The 19,848-nt window shown below is 46.1% G+C and overlaps 1 protein-coding gene across 1 annotated transcript in view; it reads right to left on the reverse strand.

Annotated features, from left to right (window-relative positions):
* Window positions 1-19,848, reverse strand: part of IGF2R (insulin like growth factor 2 receptor) — a 1,086,527-nt gene that overhangs the window by 913,013 nt on the left and 153,666 nt on the right. Inside the window, exon 5 of the mRNA XM_069235138.1 lies at window positions 19,506-19,638. Coding sequence (XP_069091239.1) covers window positions 19,506-19,638 — 133 coding nt within the window. The remainder of the gene's footprint in view (window positions 1-19,505; window positions 19,639-19,848) is intronic.

The following is a 19,848-nucleotide window of genomic DNA, read 5'->3' on the forward strand; positions in this document are numbered from 1 at the left end:
AAGCCATGAACGGGCCAGCTAACTTCAAGTCCATTGACAATTTGTATTTTTTTCATTCCATGATTAACTTGTGGAGAAATGGAAGTAATGTCCTTCTGCACACCCACCAAAACTCCAGCCCTACTCCTAATTCTACAGAGCCTTAACTCTGCACTTGTACCTCAGGCCTACCAAGTAAGGAACATTTTTCACTGTTAGGGAGTTTGCAAGGGGGTTGGAGGGGCAGGGGTTCAGGGCCACTGATGGGGTGGGGCCTGGAGCTGAGGCAGGGTATTTAGAAGTTCACAGTCTGAGGTTCACAAAATCCTCCGAAGGGCCTCTTGAGTATATCCAAAGGAGATTGTGAAATCTGTCAAATTTCAAAGGTGCCGATCCGCCACACACAAACTGGAAACCCCTTCGAGTAGTGGCTTTGAGCTGACTTTAGGCATATTGTGTGATAACATCTCTTCTCTGGGAGCCAACATGAAGAGAGCAGATTTTGGGTAACAAGACTGGCATTGTCAGTTGGCAGGTCTGATATCAGAATGCATTGCTTCCATTGCAAGGCACAGGAACAAGTCGTGCCTCAGAAGCAGCTGTTATTGATACATAAGTGGTACTGCTCTTAGAAATTGTAAAATAGGTGGGCTATGTTTTGCAGGTTCTTTGGACAAGTCGACTGGCGAAAGGGAAAGGTTAAACACTACTTTAAATTATCAGAGGCCACGGGGCACCCGAAAAGCCATACCCTGTGAGAAACTAAGGCAACGTGACTGTTGAAGATGCACTCAAACCAAAGGCCATGTTCAGCAGCCTCTGGAAGCAAGAAGAGTAGGAGTTGAGCATGGTCATGGGCAGACCCAGCTGCAAGTGCACACTCACCACTGCCACGGGTTTAATCCAGCGAGCACTGAAAGAAGGGGTACAGGCACATTCTGGGTACTTGTTTGATCATACAATAAATCCTTCACGGAAACACTGAATATAATGTTTCTTAAGGAAAGTTATGGTTGCCAAACAAGATTAGCTACTAATCTATTTGATAAAAACCTGTCTTACTATAGGGCGGGACCATAACCTAGGGATCTGTGTCAGAATGCCTGGATATACATTTCTAAACACCACTCAATACCTAGAATATGCATTGGAATAAGTGGAAATAATGCAAAGATTTATTTGGCATATACATTCCAAACCTACCACACTCTGTGTCCTTATAACATCAACCTAGTATCCATTTCATTAAGCGGGACGTGTGAATCCCTTAAAGTACTTAATAGATCAAATCCTAGCAGCTAAATATAGTACTGTTAGACTTTTCATCCTTGGCGTGGTCTCCCTTAACTTTTGGCCTCTGTTTCCGAGGTTGTTGATGTGTGATGGACTCAGATTTTGCTGTTTTTGTTACTCTGGGCACTTTACCACTGCTAACCAGTGCTAAAGTGCAAGTGCTCCTTCACAAAATGTGTATGTAATTGGCTTATCCATGATTGCAATATTTGATATATTAGTAAGTCCCTAGTAAAGTGTACTAGAGGTTCCCAGGGCCTGTAAATCAAACACTACTATTGGGCGTGCAGCACTGGTTGTGCCACCCACATAAGTAGCTCTGTAATCATGTCTCAGACCATGCACTGCAGTGTCTCTGTGTGCAGTTTTAACTGTAAATTCAACTTGGCAAGTGTACCCACTTGCCAGGCCTAAACCTTCCCTTTTCTTACATGTTAGACACCCCTAAGGTAGGCCCTTGGTATCCCCAAGGGGAGGGTGCAGTGTATGGTTAAGGTAGGACATATAGTAATGTGTTTTGTATTGCAGGACAGTGAAATATTGCTAAATTTGTTTTTCACTGTTGCAAGGCCTGTCCCTCTCACAGGTTAACATAGGGGCTACCTTTAAATATAACTGAAGTGTAGATTCCCTTTGGGAGCGGGTGGACATGTGGAGTTTGGGGTCTCTGAGCTCACAATTTAAAAATACATCATTTAGTAAAGTTGATTGTGAGATTGTGTGTTTGAAAATGCCACTTTTAGAAATTGAGCGTTTTCTTGCTTATACCATTTCTGTGACTCTGTCTGTTTGTGGATTCCCTGTCTGGGTCAATTTGACAGTTGGGCTGGTTGCACCTCACACTAGACAGTGACACAAAGGGAGCTGGGGTGTAGTCTGCCTTTCCTGATGAGCCATCTGTGCTAAGAGGGAGGGGTGAAGTGGTCACTCACACCTGAAAGGGCTGTGCCTGCCCTCACACAATGCAGTCTCCAACCCCCTGGTGAGTGTCTGGGGCCTGGCCAGGACAAGGCAGGATTTCACAAACAAGAGAGACTTTGCTTTGAAGTTGGTCTACTTCAAAGGAGAAAATGGGTATAAGAAGGGCACCCAAAACCACAGACTTTAGAACACTTCTGGAAACCAAGAGGAACCTGTGCCTGGAGAAGAGCTGAGGAAGAAGAGCTGCCCTGCCTGTGACTGTGCTTTGGGGAGCTATCCTGCAGTTGCTGCTTCTGCCAGAGTAAGAGGGCAAAGACTGGACTTTGTGTGCCTTCCATCTTGTGAAGATCTCCAAGGGCTTGATTTAGACCTTGCCTCCTGTTTTTTGAAGTCTCGGGGACAACAAAGACTTCTCTCTGACAGCACCTGGAGTCTCTGGCGAGACTCCTACTCTGCCCTGTGGTGCCCATCCAGTTCCTGGGACCCTGAAAGAGAAGCTGGCAGCCTAAGAGGGAGAAATACACACACAAAACGCCATGCGGGGAAAAGATCGACGCGACTCCGATCTGTGGCTGGGAAATCGACATGCCACCAGCTTTGTGGCTGAAAATCAACACTTGCCTGTAACGTGACCGAAGAATCGACGCACGAAGCTGGAGAAACAACGCTCAGCATCGCTGACGGAGGCTGGTGAGATCGCAAACCCACGCTGAGTGGTTTTTGGATCATCGTGCGGCTGGATTTCCAACACAAGTACCGCTGGGTGTGTAAAAACAACTCAAGGCCTTCCCGGACCAGAGAGTGCTGACCGGATCGACGCATCACTCTCCTGCGGAGAGAAGAAACAACGCACCCGGCCCGACAAAAGGAAAAAACAACGCAAGGTCTCGCTCGTGAGTGAAATCAACACATTGCAAGCCCTTTTTGACGCACACTCGCCCATGCAGGGTTATTTTTGACGCATCCAAGGTACATTTTCACGCTAACAGTGTTAGTGTGTGTTTAAACTACGTGAAGACTTTTTGCTTTTTAATTGATAACTTGACTTGTGTATTGTGGATCTTTGTCGTTTTGGGCTTGCTTTGCTTAGATAAATATTTCCAATTTTTATAAACCTGTGTTGTGTCATTTTGTAGTGTTTTCATTAAGTTACTGTGTGTGTTGGTACAAATACTTTACACCCAGCACTCTGAAGTTAAGCCTACTGCTCATGCCAAGCTACCAAGGGGGAAAGCCGGGGTTAGCGGAGGGTGATTCTCTTTTACCCTGACTAGAATGAGGGTCCTTGCTTGGACAGGGGGAAACCTGACTGCCAACCAATGACCCCATTTCTAACAAGTACACATTTTATAATTTAAAGAAATAAAAACAGAAATGGGAATAGGGAGATACACATATAAACAAAACAGCTGAGGGGCCCCAAGATAAAGTGGACTTAATAGATCTCGACATCTTACCACAAACAAAGGACATGTGGACAGTTACAGTAAAGTGCAACAACCTCGTCTTCTGGTACAGTGCTACAGTCTGCAGCTGGCACTTTCAGTAACGATTAAAGTGCGATAAAATGCTAATCCGACTTTGGTACTTGTTTTCTTTCCTTTGGAGACATCCCATAATCACCTATCCATGCACGTGCTTCTCTCTGATTGACATCGTCATGCAGATGCCCTTGTCCTGTTGAGAATACTTAAGACTTCTTTGTTAAGGATTCTGTGATCATTTCACCCTGCAGTTGCTGCTCAGGTATTATCACCTTACTCTCTGTGTAGACGACAGGTTACAGTACTTATGATTAGCTACACATCTCCAAAGAAGACCATTAGCAATGAGAAGCAGAAATTAAACTGCAGATGCATCGTTCAATTGGAAACTAAGAATCTGCTCCTGTGCACATGGTCTTCTACTGTGGGGCCATAGTGACATGCGTATCTTGCCAGGGATTTAATTGCAGCCCCTTATCCCCTGTTGTGCACTTTAAGTTCTGTGAGGCCCTGTCCTGCACAACCAGCGCTGGTGACCTATCCTCCGTTGAATAGGCACTCATGACATCTTTTTACCGGATGATGCCCTGCTACACAGGACCTTTACTAGCTTCTTTTTGGTAAATGCTGTCCAGCTACACACAGCCTTAGTGACCTATGTTTTCTGCACATGACCCCCATGACATTTTCTTGTAGGCTATCCCCTGATGCACATTGCTTTGTTCCCGGATATTTCTTGTTTCTGCACATGACCATAGCAAATTAATTTATTCACATGAGGACATAGCGACATGCTTCTCTCATACATGATCTCCTGTTGTACAAAGCCCTAGTGACCTCAGCTTTTGTTTCGTTATTGCTTGTTGCACTGGGTCCTAATGTCACCTTGCACACAATCTCCTGCTAAGCAATAATGACGTGCTATTTCTTTTTTTTTTTTTTTTTTTTTTTTACAATTGGCCCTTGAGATGTGCTCCACTTGCAAATGATCTCTTCCTGTACACCACCTTCTTTGCCTGCCCTTCCTGTTGTCTTGTTAACCTGCGCTTCGTCCGCTGACCTTTTCAAGCTGCACTTAGCCCTGAATACCTATTCATATACTAATGCTTACCCTATACTGATGCTTTATGCTGAGCACTTTGCTAATGCTCCTTAACTTAAGCAACCACTTGGTGGGGCCACTGATGTCCAATACTAAGTCCAATAATGCACGATCGATGTTGCATGACTGAAACAGTTCAGTAGGCCCACTACCATATACCCTATGGGGCGACAGACTTCCAATATAAGGCCCTCTGGCACATGCATTGCGTGGGACTACTGATACCTCTTACTAGGCACATTAACACATGCACTCTGTGGAGCCACTATTTTGGTGAGGTGTTATAAGGAAAATGTCACTTACCCAGTGTACATCTGTTCGTGGCATTAGTCGCTGCAGATTCACATGCTGTGCACAGTCCGCCATCTGGTGTTGGGCTCGGAGTGTTACAAGTTGTTTTTCTTCGAAGAAGTCTTTTCGAGTCACGAGACCGAGGGACTCCTCCCATTTCGACTCCATTGCGCATGGGCGTCGACTCCATCTTAGATTGTTTTGCCCGCAGAGGGTGAGGTAGGAGTTGTGTATGCTAGTAATAGTGCCCATGCAATGGAGTGAATGCGTCTGTACATAATAAAGTTTTAAGTAATATATTTACAAATGTACAAATGTTTAAGATCTACTTCTAAACGGCTACAGGCTCCCGGGGAGGCGGGTGGGCGCATGTGAATCTGCAGCGACTAATGCCACGAACAGATGTACACTGGGTAAGTGACATTTTCCGTTCGATGGCATGTGTAGCTGCAGATACACATGCTGTGCATAGACTAGTAAGCAGTTATCTCCCCAAAAGCGGTGGTTCAGCCTGTAGGAGTTGAAGTAGTTTGAAATAATGTTCTTAGTACAGCTTGACCTACTGTTGCTTGTTGTGCAGTTAGCACATCTACACATTAGTGCTTGGTAAATGTATGAGGCGTAGACCATGTTGCTGCCTTACATATTTCGTTCATTGGAATATTTCCTAGAAAGGCCATGGTAGCACCTTTCTTTCTGGTTGAGTGTGCCTTTGGTGTAATAGGCAGTTCTCTTTTAGCTTTAAGATAGCAGGTTTGAATGCACTTAACTATCCATCTAGCAATGCCTTGTTTTGAAATTGGATTTCCTGTATGAGGTTTTTGAAACCCCTCTATATTGCCCCCGAAAACCTCCCCTCTGATATTGACCCTGGTAAGTAGGCCTTGTTTGTGAGGTTGTGGTTTCTGTGGGTTGACCTCGAAACCCTCCCCTAAAAGGTGTTTTTCGAAATGTGCCTCTGCTCTGCGGGGAGTAGAGTGCGCCCATGGCTTTGGCTGTATCGGTGTCTTTTTTGAGTTTCTCAATGGCAGTGTCTACCTCCGGCCCAAACAATTGCTGTTCATTAAATGGCATATTGAGTACAGCTTGTTGGATTTCCGGCTTGAACCCTGAAGTGCGCAGCCATGCGTGCCTTCGTATCGTGATTGCAGTGTTTATTGTCCTTGCAGCTGTATCTGCTGCATCCATGGAAGACCGTATCTGATTATTTGAGATACTTTGTCCTTCTTCTACCACCTGTTGCGCTCTTTTTTGGAACTCCTTGGGTAAGTGTTCGATGAAATGTTGCATTTCATCCCAATGAGCTCTCTCGTATCTTGCCAAAAGTGCTTGTGAATTGGAAATACGCTATTGATTTGCTGCTTGTGCTGCAACCCTTTTTCCCGCAGCATCAAATTTGCGGCTCTCTTGGTCTGGAGGTGGTGCGTCTCCTGAGGTATGAGAGTTGGCTCTCTTACGAGCTGCCCCGACAACTACCGAGTCTGGTGTTAGTTGTGTTGTAATATAGATTGGATCTGTTGGCGGTGGCTTGTACTTTTTCTCCACCCTTGGAGTTATGGCTCTGCCTTTAACTGGATCCTGAAATATTTGTTTTGAATGTCTTAGCATTCCTGGGAGCATGGGAAGGCTTTGGTACTGGCTATGGGTGGAGGATAGGGTGTTAAACAGAAAGTCATCCTCAATTGGTTCAGAATGTAAGGTGACGTTGTGAAATTCGGCTGCCCTTGCGACCACCTGTGTGTAGGATGTACTGTCCTCAGGTGGTGACGGTTTTGTGGGATAGGAGTCTGGGCTGTTGTCAGACACTGGAGCATCGTAAAGGTCCCATGCATCGGGATCATCCTGACTCATTGTAGTATGAGCCGGTGAGTGCATCAGTGGTGGAGTTGTTGCTGGTGATGCATGTATTGATGGTGGTGCAGACGGTGGTGGGGTTGTTTTCCTTGCCACTTTTGCCTGTGGTTGCGTTGCTTGTCCTTTTGTTGAAAGGCAAGTTTCCTTTTTATTTTGATTGGGGGAAGAGTGGTTATCTTCCCTGTGTCCTCATGAATATGAAGCCTTCTTTGCGTGTAGTCAGGCTCTACAGCTTGAAGCTCCTCTCCAAATCTATGTAATTGGGAGGTTAATCCTTGTTCCTCTGTATAGGAACTAGTTTTCGGCTCCAAGGCTGGATGTTTCGGAACCGAAACCTTTTCGGAAGTGTTTTTAGGCTCCGAAGAAACCTTCTTTGTTTTCGGCGTGGTGTCTCGGTGCTGAAATTCTTCGGTGCCGCTGTCTCTGTGCCGAAGTTTCTCGGAGCCGCTGTCTCGGCTCCGAGGTTGCTGTGTGGCGGTATCTCGACCGGAGTCGGATGACTTCGACACCAGCATGCCCTTTTTCGGTGCCTTGGATCGGTCACCTAGTTTTCGGGTTAAGCCATGGCCTGTTGGCGGTGGCGTCCCCTGGGCTTTTGTGGACTTCTCGCGAGTCTTGATTTTCGACGTCTTACTCACGGTTTGGGGTGTTCCTTCGGCGTCGAGTTCTTCAGAATCCGACTCTTGGATGGAGAAAGCTTCTTCTTCCTCCTCGAAACGTTCTTGACCTGTCGGCGTGGATGCCATTTGTAGTCTCCTGGCTCTTCGGTCTCTCAGCGTCTTCCTCGATCGAAACGCTCGACAGGCTTCACAAGTATCCTCCTTGTGCTCGGGGGACAAGCACAAGTTACAGACCAGATGCTGATCCGTATACGGATACTTGTTATGGCATTTTGGGCAGAAGCGGAATGGGGTCCGTTCCATCAGCCTTGAAGTCGCACGTGGCCGGGCCGACCAGGCCCCGACGGGGGATTGAAAAAACCCCGAAGGGCCACCGGAGCTCTTCAAAATTCGGTGTCGATTTGTTCTAACTAACCCGATACCGAACGCAAACAATACCGACGATTTTTTTCCGAGATTCTAACTAACTTTCCGACCCGAAACACGGAGCGAAAAGGAACACGTCCGAACCCGATGGCGGAAAAAAAAACAATCTAAGATGGAGTCGACGCCCATGCGCAATGGAGTCGAAATGGGAGGAGTCCCTCGGTCTCGTGACTTGAAAAGACTTCTTCGAAGAAAAACAACTTGAAACACTCCGAGCCCAACACCAGATGGCGGACTGTGCACAGCATGTGTATCTGCAGCTACACATGCCATCGAACAGGAAGTTAGCATGGGCTAAATTTGATCTTTAGATTATTCAGAAGCCAATGCAGCCGTTTTAGGTCTCCCTAGAAGATTTCCTCTTAGAAGTTAAAAATCAGGTAGCCAGCAGCAATCTGAACCAGCTGTAGCCTGTTTAGGAGCCCTGCGGGTAGCAGTAAGTAAATCACATTTGCAAAATCCAAACTAGCAGTAACCAGGGCATGCACCACTATTTACAGAGCATGCCCAGAAAGGAAATTCAACATATTTTAGCGATTAGAGAATCACAAAACAAGTGGCTGTAACTGTCCTTATTTAAGATAAAAAAAAGAGAGATCCGTTTGAATTTGATGCGAAGACTTCTCGCTTCAGATTTAGGTATCAGAGGTTCACCGTGAATTTTAGAACACATGGTTCTGAAGTCAAGGGAGGTGGAGTCACCGAAAACCAGAATTTCAGATAGTCTGAATTAGGTTTCAGACAGCTGCATTTTATTTAATTTGCAACTCTGAGCAAACAGTGGAAATTCTTCACAACCGAGTTGTCTATTTGCTGAAATGACAGCATCAGCTGGGTAGCACCTGCATAAGATACTAAGTTAAAGCCCAATAGTTCGACAGCCTTCCCCAGTGGAGTCATTTAAAAGTAGAATAAAGTTGGGCACAACACAAAGCCCTGAGGGACACTTTCTCAATTCTTTAAAACTTGAGATATAATGTGGAAGATAAATTGTTTGTGCATTCTCTGATTACTTGAACCAGCTAATCGCTGTACCAACAATCCCAGCCTGCTCCAGCAGTTCCAATAGGATATCATGAGAGACCGTATCAAAAGCGGCCCCAAGAGAATGACCGCTGCTCTTTTTCCAGTATTTAAGTTGGTTTTAACGAACTCAGTAAACTCTAGAAGAGCAAATTCCATGTTGAAGTCCGGTAACAAACCAGACTGAGTATAATGAAGGGGCCCCCTCCTCTCTATAAGTTGGGATAACTGCATTTTAACCAGCTGCTCTAGCATTTTCCCATTGCTGGGACGAGGGAAATGGGTCTGTAATAACTCAAACACCCAAGGTCCGCGTTGGGCCTTTTTTGTGCATTAGTGAGCCCATTTAAGCATGTATTGTGTCAGACCACTCATATTAGGGTTACTGGTGGAAAATCTGTATGATGCCACTAACGCTATAATTAGGCTCAATTATGTTTGCAGTCTGAGTAAACTAATGCTTCTTACTACACCCATCGATTCATTCACTGTGTGGGTCCTCTGATGCCAGTTTCTATGTTCATTCATGCCTGCTTTGTGTGAGGCCACTAACCTCAATTGTTAGGCCCTCAAGTGCATGCTATCAGTGAGGATCACTAGCGCCTTTTATAAAATACATTCATGCATGCATTGTGTAGGAGTGTGGATATGCCTTGGAGGATCGCTAATACATACCTTATGAGAGTCAACCAATGCCTTTTATTAGGTTCATTGATACATATACTCTGGTATGCGCAGTATCTGTGACTTGAGCGCTTACAACAAACATGCATCTAAATTACGCCACCTTTACAGGGTTTGACAGTGCTTTTTGTATATGTAGACCTTTTGCTGAATTGGCATAATGCACTGCATTATGGGGTGATTAGAGAACAAAGATAAGCTGGCGTGGAGTCAGGTTACATACCAAATCAGTGCCTTTGAAAGGCTGAAAGGAGCTCATATATCTGGTAACATGCTCACGAGTCTGTCATAATCCAGGATTTTCTGCGAAGTACATGCAGGCTAGGGTTAGAGCCAGTTAATGTTAGTTTAACTTCGGAGTTACCAGCTGTAAGGGTTGGCTAACAGCTGATAAAATTCTTAATTCTTCTGAAACAAATGCCAGTACCTTTTAAAAGCTGGTAGATATGAGGAACAAGTCAGTTAATCTTCTGTACGAGTGAGGCCTATACTGTGCCAGCTAGTGTCTGTGCTGGAGAACCGTGAGCAGAGTAGATCATTTACTATGCTGACACCTCTAGGAGGCAAATTGAGCTGAGACAAATTCAGTTACGTCCAGCCAACACTTCGACATAGCTGGTGTGTTTAGCATATAATAACAATCATTTGCAATGGAATGGGTCTCGCTTTTGCTCGAGTTAGAGCTATTAGCATTGTAAATTCCTAACTGGACTTTTGCCACATAAATAAAAAAATGAAAAGTACAACAGTTGACAGAAGCAAGTCGATTCAAAGCGCCACTGCGGCCATGAGCGCGAGAGTTAATAACTCCCTGCGTGAATGTATAGAAAGGATCACAGATGGGATGAAAGGGAAAGGGAAAGCGAAACCGGAGGAGGGACCATCACACGCTGTAACAGGAGGAAACATGACAGTGTGATGGCCAACAGAAATGTTCACTTAGTTAAAACGCCTGGAGAGGGAACTCCGCACACAAAGGAGGGACATTTCACAAAATGCACCAACAGAAATGAAGCATTTAATACAAGCACAACAAAGAATGAATAGCAAAAGCCGGCATGGTTGAAAACCCACAGAGAGATTACAAAAGGCTAGAGCGCTTGCGAGCTCGACCCTAAAAAGTTAACAGTTCGGCTGCAAAATGAGCTTTTGCATTCCTCAAAATGGATAAATGCCAATGTGAATTCCTCATATTAAAAACGATTCATTTGAGCAACTGAGGCGCGCATCTGTTCAAAAGCTCAACCTAGGGCAACAATGGACCTAGGAACGATTCACCCACACAGTTTTAACACCTGGTAGGATTGTGCTGCCTCTGGTGTTTACACCAATAAAAATAAATGTAAGGACAAACTGATGGTTTACTGAGACATTTCACAAACACAGCTTTCTAGACTTCTGATGCGGGAAGCATGTAGGCATTGAAACACCGATTGCTGCAAGGAGTACACATTCCTGCTAAGAAAAATACATTGAGAAAGTAGGGGCGGTTGAACCCTCTCAGTCTCATACGGATACCAGTTTGGTACTGCTCTCGCACCCCTCACACAGCACAGGAGCCGCCCCCCCCCCCCCCCCCCCCCAATGTGGGAACACACCAAGTCCCACTTTACAACTGAATTAATACTATTATAGCAATATCTCCATGAGCATAGCTCACTGCCCCTTGCCCCCTCACCGGTGTGATATTAAGTATGCATCAAACCCCTGATTCATCCATGAGACCACAACTGCACCTTTTCAAGCAACTAATCAAAACCCTCTGTTCTTACGTGGCTATGGGTCAATGCTGAGCTGTGACCCCTCCCCCCTTCCTGCCCCCAACCTCCAGGCTTTCATGCTTCGATCGATTGTTAATGTTAGTCTGCAATAAACGTCTGCCCCAGCCACCAGGTACTGATGTATGTTCCCATGGCATGCTAAAGTTGTACAGTTGGGTCAAACTTATTTTCTAGAGAACAAGGCAAAATGAAAGTCAACATCTCCACATAGGTCATGTTGCAAGGACGGATTTCTTAATTAGGATTCTTCAATCGAATAATGACAACTATAGAGGCCTCATTAATTATCCTGCAATACTACTGCAGCTAATCTTACTCAAAATTTCAAGTCAACAACTTCTGTAAAAGATGGCTTGGATTCTGCTTTTTTAAATGTTCCACTTTACACACTGATGACCTGGAGCACCGACAAGTATGCTAGGCTGGTCAGAGAGGAACAAAGTAAACTCTTGTTCCATACCAGGTGGTCTGACACCAGTTTCCGAGAGAACTTGCCTGCATTTGTAAACTGTGTTGACAGTTCAGAAAGATACCAGTCAAAAACTTTGGCCACACACTTTGGCATAGGAGATAACAATTAAGAAGTTAAAGTGCGAGAGATTAAGGAAAAATGTATAATACTGAAAATTAAAGAAGGCTGGAGACAAACTAGGATCGTCGAGCAAGATAGCATAAGGAGAGGGACTAAGTAGATTAGCATGGACATCTTTTTTTGCTGTCACCTCGCTAAGGAGTCTTAAGACTGCAAAACAATAACAAATTAGTAATATTAACATTTAGTAATATACAATCACTTTACATGAGCTGATGCTACTGAGAACACAGTCCCTTCCAGAATGTGTCTAGTCAGACATCGGAAGGGGAGAGTCGACAGTACTTGTGTTTGGGGCCTGTGGAGATGACAGAAAAACTCAAAGTATAAAGTTTACAAAGCCATCCTGAAGGCAACAGGGTGTGCAGATCCATAGTGTGAGTTCAATGCACCTTTGTGGTCTTGCCTCCATGTTTATTCTTTGATTGATTGCCTGCCTTGCATGACCTGGTTATAACCTAGCATCTAGGGAGCAACCATATGCGTATAGTCCAATTGAACATGCCAATAATCTTTACAGGAAGTACACAGGTCTTAAACTTCATTCCTTTTCCTCATGAGGCGGATGGAGCAATTTCTAAGCAGAAGTGCCATGAGGCGTTTTCTCCATAAACCGGCAAGTTATAGCAACTATGAGGTACTGTATTCTACAGCGTTTTACACCAGTTTTGGCAAGGGGGGGGGGTCAGGAAGCTTATCTTACGTAGCCTCTATGTGGCTGCCCTCAGAACTATGGACTTACCTCTAAAAACATTAAGGGCATTTAGGTAAAAATAGACCTCCAGACCATAAAGGTATGTAACAAGTGTATGAGAAACAAACTTCTCAAAACACAGTGAAGTCTGTTTTGTAAAGTGAAAAGCATTTAGTAATAATCACATTACAATACATCTTTAATAAAAATAAAAAAAAAAAAAAAAAAAAAAAAAAAGCACACTTGTGATCCAATACACACGAAGAACAAGTTACTTACCTTCGGTAGCGCCTTTTCTGGTGGATACATTACCTACCTGTGGATTCCTCACCTAAAGAATTTTCCCCACGCGCCAGCATTCGACGGAAATTTTCTTCTAGCTCTGCACGTTGACGTCACAATTGCCAGACTCCCACGCGACGCCGTATGATGTCATCCAGGCAATAAGAGGTCCTCGTCAACGTGCAGATGTCAGTTATCACCATTTTTTACGTGCCTTTGAGGCAAACATGAGAACATTGACACTAGAGATGTGATACGAACACATCAATCAAACTTATATACCAACATTTATTTCCACTAATATGAAAGATAACAAATAGAAATAAACAATCCACTGCATACAATCCTACAATACGAAATATATGCAGAAATACATACATATATACACACATGTCCTTTTTTTAAAAAAAATATATACATAAATAGATGCACATATATAAATCAGTGCATCAGTATATACATTTGTACAACAAACGGGTACTCACCCAAGGAATTCTTGGTAAGAGCAGTCAGGCAACGGGGAGGCGGGTGGGACCGTGAGGAATCCACAGGTATCCTAATGTATCCACCAGAAAAGGCGTTACCGAAGTTAAGTAACTTGTTCTTCTGATGGATACAACTACCTGTGGATTCCTCACCTAAAGGATAGAGTCCCAAAGCAGTACTGCACCTGGTGGTGGGTGCCTGAATGGTCAAACCAAGAAATCCTGCAAGACTGAGCGTGCAAAATGGCCATCTCTCCTAACTTCAGAGTCCAAACAATAATGCTTGGCAAAAGTGGGGAGGGATGCCCAAGTTGCCGCCTTGCAGATGCCAACCACAGGAACACCTCTAGCTAATGCCGATGAAGCCGCCTTAGCCCTGGTGGGATGGGCTCGTAGCCCCACAGGAGGTTCCTTCTTTGCTAAAGAATAACACAATTTGATGCAAAGAATGACCCACCTGGAAAGCGTTCTCTTGTGGACAGCCTTGCCTCTCCTCTTCCCCACGTAACCGACGAACAGCTGATCGTCCTGTCTGAACTCCCTCGTCCTGTCGACAAAGAAGCTCAACGCTCTTCTTGGGTCAAGTTGGTGAAGCCTCTCTTCCTCCTTGGATGGATGAGGTGGAGGATAGAAGGAAGAAAGAGTGATGGACTGTCCTAAATGAAAGGGTGTAACAACCTTCGGTAAGAAAGCCGCCTTGGTCCTCAACACCACTTTGTCCTTGTAAAAGGAAGTATATGGGGGTTCCACACTAAAAGCCTGGAGCTCACTCACTCTTCTAGCAAATGTTATGGCAAATCTTATGGCAACCAGAAAAACAGTTTTTAAAACCAAAAGCCTCAAGGGACAAGAATGCATCGGTTCAAACGGTGAACCCATAAGAAAGGTCAACACTAAGTTCAGATCCCACTGTGGCATAACGAATGGAGTGGGCGGAAACTTGTTAGTGAGACTCCTAGTGAACCTCAAAACAATTGGTGACTTAAACAGGGAGGGTTGGTCTGGAAGGCACAGAAAGGCCGATAGCGCAGATAAATAACCCTTAACAGTGGCAACTGCACAACCCCTCTGTGCCAAGGATAACACAAATGACAGTATGTCAGATAAGTGGGCACGCAAGGGATCAATTTGATTCTCTACACACCAAATCACAAATTTAGCCCACCTGCTTGCATAGATAAATTTGGTGGAGTGTCGCCTGGCCGATATTATAACTTTCACCACCTCAGGTGGGAGAGAAAAAGTACTCTGATTGCCCCGTTCAATCTCCAGGCATGTAGGTGCAGGCTCTGGAGGTGGGGGTGTAGAACATGCCCCTGCGACTGCGAGAGGAGGTCTGCCCTGTAAGGGAGACGGAGCGGAGGGCACAGAGAGAGTTGGTGGAGGTCCGAATACCATACCCTTCTAGGCCAATCCGGAGCTATTAAGATGAGGAAGATCCGCCAAGACCGGGCCCAAGTCAAGACTCGAGGAATCAAGGGTATGGAGGGGAAATGCTTAAAGCAACTGACCCTTCCAGGACATCTGAAACGCGTCCCCCAAAGCTCCTTGCATCGGATACTGGAGGCTGCAGAATGACGGGCAGTGCGCGTTCTCCCTAGTGGCAAAAAGATCTATCTGTGGATACCCCCACACCTGGAAGATGTAAAAGGACCAGGTCCGTATGAAGACGCCACTCGTGATCAGTCGAGATGCGCCGACAGACTGTTCGCACGCACGTTCAGAACTACGGCCAAATGGTTTGCTACCAAGCAAATCTGATGGTCCTGAACCAGAGCCGTAGAGCTTCTCTGCAGAGAACCGACCAACTGCGAAGGGAAGGGAGGAAGGCCTTGAGAGCCAGACGTATCGCCCGCAATTCCAACAGATTGATGTGAAACCTTTGTTCCACTGGAGACCAAAGACCTTTGACCTCCAGGTCCCCCAGATGAGCACCCTAGGGTGGAGGCATCCGTTATCACTGTGGCCACTGGAGGTGGCAGCGAGAACGGCTTTCCTTGAGAAAGGTTGCAGTCTGCAGCCCACCATTGAAGATCCGCTGCAGCATCTCTGGAGATCTTTATCGATTCCTCAAGATCTCCTTTGTGTTGAAACCACTGCCTGCGGACGCACCACTGAAGAGCCCTCATGTGCCAGCGTGCATGAGTGACCAGCAGAATGCGAGAAGCGAACAGACCGAGCTGACTAAGGACCTTGAGGACTAGAACGACCGCTTCATTCTGGAACATTGGAATCAACGCCTGAATGTCCTGAATCCACTGCGGCAGAGGAAAAGCCCGATTCCATGTTGTGTCCAGTACTGCCCCTATGAACAGGAGGGGCTGAGAGGGCTCCAGGTGAGATTTGGGCACGTTCACCGAAAGGCCCAGATCGAACAACAACTGAGTTGTCAACTGCAGGTGATGCCTCAGGAGCCCCGGAGACTTGGCTTTGATCAACCAATCATCCAGATAAGGGAATACCGCTATCGCCCTTCTGCTGAAACCATACCTTTGTGAAGACTCGAGGTGCCGAAGTAAGACCAAACGGAAGGACCGCAAACTGATAGTGTTGAGACCCCACCACAAACCGGAGATACTTCCTGTGCGACTTGAGGATCGGGATATGAAAGTAAGCATCCTGCAAGTTGACAGACACCATCCAATCTCCTTCGTTCAACGCCAAAAGAACCTGTGCTAGGGTCAGCATTTTGAACTTCTCCTGCTTGAGGAACCAATTCAAAATCCTCATGTCCAGGATTGGCCTCAACCGACCATCCTTTTTGGGGATCAGGAAATATCTTGAATAACAGCCCTGACCCCTCTCCTGCTCTGGAACCAACTCTACTGTACCTTTCGACAAAAGGATTAACACTTTCTGTTGTAGTAAAAGAAGATGGTCTTCCGAAGGATGGGCGGGGAGGGATGGGAGGGGGAAACTCCCGAAAGGGAAGAGTATAGCCTTTCCCCACAATATTGGTGACCCAGGAGTCCGATGTTATTGACTCCCACATGTGAAGAAATTGAGACAGTCTCCCCCCTACAGGAGATGCATGTGAAGAGAGTGATGGAGGACTAAGGCTGCTTTCCTTGCTGCACCCCTCCGGAGGGAGAGGCAGAATGCTGCTGGGTGGCCCCTGTAGTATGAACTCTACCCCTGCCCCTGAATGATCTAGAAGGGTGAGCTGCCGAAGGTTGCTGTCCTGCTGCCAGGAATCTCCCTCAAAAGGAACAGCCATGACCAAACCATCTTAAGGAAGTGGATGCTTGCAGTCCCAAGGATCTTGCCGTGGCCCTACTCTCCTTGAATCGCTCCAAGGCAGAGTCAGCTTTTGCACCAAATAGTTTATCCCCATCAAAGGGCAGGTCGAGTAGGGTTGTCTGCACATTGGGAGAGAATCCTGAAGACCATAGCCAGGCATGTTGTCTTGTTGCTATGGACGTGCCCATAGCCCTGGCAACAGAGTCCCATGTGTCAAGCCCAAGTTGAATAACCTGGGTCGCCGCCGCCTGAGCGTCTGCCAAAAGGTTAAGCACCTCCTGAGGCAATGTAGAGTGTGTCTTGGCCTTGAGAGCATAAACGTACCTTCCCAGGACACAGGTAGCAGTGTCCTCAGTGTACTCCCCTGGAGAAGCCAAGTCCCACTCCGGAGAAGTGTCCAAACCACTATCCGTGTCCAAGCCTTGCAGGTCTCCCTAGTGGCTCCACAATCTAACCCTCCTCCAAGAGCTGCTTCTCATACTCCTGCTCCTCTAGCAGTCTCAGAGTCAACCTCCTGGAGCGGAGCCTAGATTCTGTCCCCGGCGTCGATAAGGCATCTGCCAACGCCAAAGACCTCGGACAGCGTCGACCATCGGATTCATCCGACGCCGGATCCATCGGCGCGTAGGCTTCTTTAGAGTAGATTGACGCTTCGGTAAACTCATCGCCACCGGGGCAGTAGACATCATCGGCGGCACCGGTCTCCTACGCAACGCCATTGGTACCGGCGCCGAAGCAGTACTTCCCGAAGGAAGGAAAGGCATGAAGGGCGTCGGTCTGTATGAAGCCAGAACACCCATGTCATAGGCCAATGGACCCGAAGGTCCCGAATGAACACCTCCCGGAGCCATGGTGGCAAAGATGTTGAACATTGCTTTAAGAAATGCGGCCGGGTCTGTGCCTGGCACTGGGAACGCTGGATAACCTTGCGGAGACGGTGCATGAGGCGAAGCCGGCATCGGCACTAGCATCTCCGTCTGCGCCGGAGAGACCGTCGGCTCCTGGTGAGGTTCGAAGACCGACAGAGGGGATGTCGGAGAAGTTGGAGTCGTCGGAGGCGTCACAGTTGGACTAACTTCCCAAGTCGTTCAATGCCGACCTCGAGCGGGAACGATCCTTACTTGACCGGCGCCGTGATTCATGCCGGCGTCAGGAGTCTCAATGACGCCTGTGAGATTTCGAGGACTTGGAAGAAGACTCACGGCGATGATGTTTCTCCTTCTTCTTAGACCTTGCCAGGAACAACTTGGCCTCTCACTCCTTAAGAGCCTTCGGATTCATGCGCTGACATGAACCGCACGCTTCGACCTCATGGTCAGAGATCAGACACCACAAACAATTCTCGTGTGGGTCTGTGACTGGCATTCGACCACCGCACTCCCTACAGGGTTTAAAACCTGACTTCCTTGGCTGCGTCATTGTTAACCACAAAGTGAAACAGTAGCCCCCTGTCAGCCTTGAAGAAAATACCGTTACTCGAAGGCACGGAAAAAAGGGAACTGACATCTGCACGTTGAGGAGGACCTCTTATTGCCTGGATGACGTCATACGGCGTCGCGTGGGAGTCGGGCAATTGTGACATCATCGTCGGCGTGCAGAGCTAGAAGAAAACTTCAGTCGAATTCTGGCGTGTGGGGAAAATTCTTTAGGTGACGAATCCACAGGTAGTTGTATCCATCAGAAATTTAAATATAAAACACTCAACTATCTAACTTCATGAAAATGGCGTTGTGTATATTATAGAGACAATATTCAGTCTGATACATTACGTTACCCGTACCTTACTCACGGACTAGCACACAAAACCCTAAAATACCCATTGCCGCGGATTTGAATTGGGTGCAACATGTCTACTTGTTAGTGCAGAATGCAGATAATCAGGTCATTGTGTTTGTAGCTGAACTTCGGTCTCGTTTTATGCAAATCACCACAAGATGATTACATGTTGTTTAAGTAATGCCCTACAAGAAAACTATCCAAAGGTAGCATTACAAGCGGCACACAAAACGGGTTTAGGATAAGATGAAACAAATAAGAAAACATTTTTAAAAACAAGCCGATTCAAAGCACCACAACCGCCATGAGCGCAAGAGTTATTAGCTCCCTGCCTGGATATCTAGAAAGGATCACTGCTGGGATCTAAGGACAACCGAAACCGGAGGAGGGGCCATAACATGATGTAACATTAGGAAGCGTGAAGCAGTGTGAGGGCCAACAGAAATGTTCACTTATTTAATACGTCAGGGGAGGGAACTCAGCACACAAAGGAGGGACATTTAAAAAAAAATGCACCAATAAAAATGAAGCATTTAAGACAAGCACAACAACGAATTAATAGCAAGAGTGAGCATGGTTAAAAGCCCACAGACATATTACGACAGGCTCTTGAGCGCTTACACACTCAACCCTAAAAAGAAGATTTGGCCATTGCCTCTGTAAGCGGAAAAATGTCTGGGAAGCAGTCAATCACAGTGCAAGCTGGTGCATCTAAAAATGTGGTCATCCTGGGTCAGAGCAATTTGCATGTCAGGTTGATGCCTCTGAAAAACTGTCTGGTCCCTGGCTGACCAATGCTTTTCAAAGGCCAGTGGGGACAGGGCAGAGTCAATCACATCAAACCAATCCGCATTAATGATTACTGTGGAAAGATTCGGTCCCGTATCAAGGCCATTGCTGTTAGTATCCTCGTAAAGGAAAACTTAACTAGACCAGACACACAGGCAATTACAGAAGACAGACAAAGAAATGTCCAACCTATGTCTCTACAAATGTTGATATACAAATCAGCATTTTCATCCGAGTCTTCAACCAGGTAGCCACCAGACGTCTTGATCGTTGGATTTAAATCATGCTTTTCACCACTGGTATCAAACGTATAGCATGGAATCTAAAATAAAAAGAAATAATGATTTAGATCAGTTCCATCTCTTAGTCACCCAACTCACATTTCCATCCGCCCCATAAAGCAAACAAGCCACCACGATCCTACGCCATAAAAGTTGACTCATTTCAGTCAATCTCATTTAATTTGGACTGTTGGTCCTTTTACCCGTATTACTCCCATGACAGCTCTGAATCACTGTTAGCATCACAAAGT

Source organism: Pleurodeles waltl, chromosome 5 (assembly GCF_031143425.1).
Source record: "Pleurodeles waltl isolate 20211129_DDA chromosome 5, aPleWal1.hap1.20221129, whole genome shotgun sequence".
Taxonomy (NCBI): domain Eukaryota; kingdom Metazoa; phylum Chordata; class Amphibia; order Caudata; family Salamandridae; genus Pleurodeles; species Pleurodeles waltl.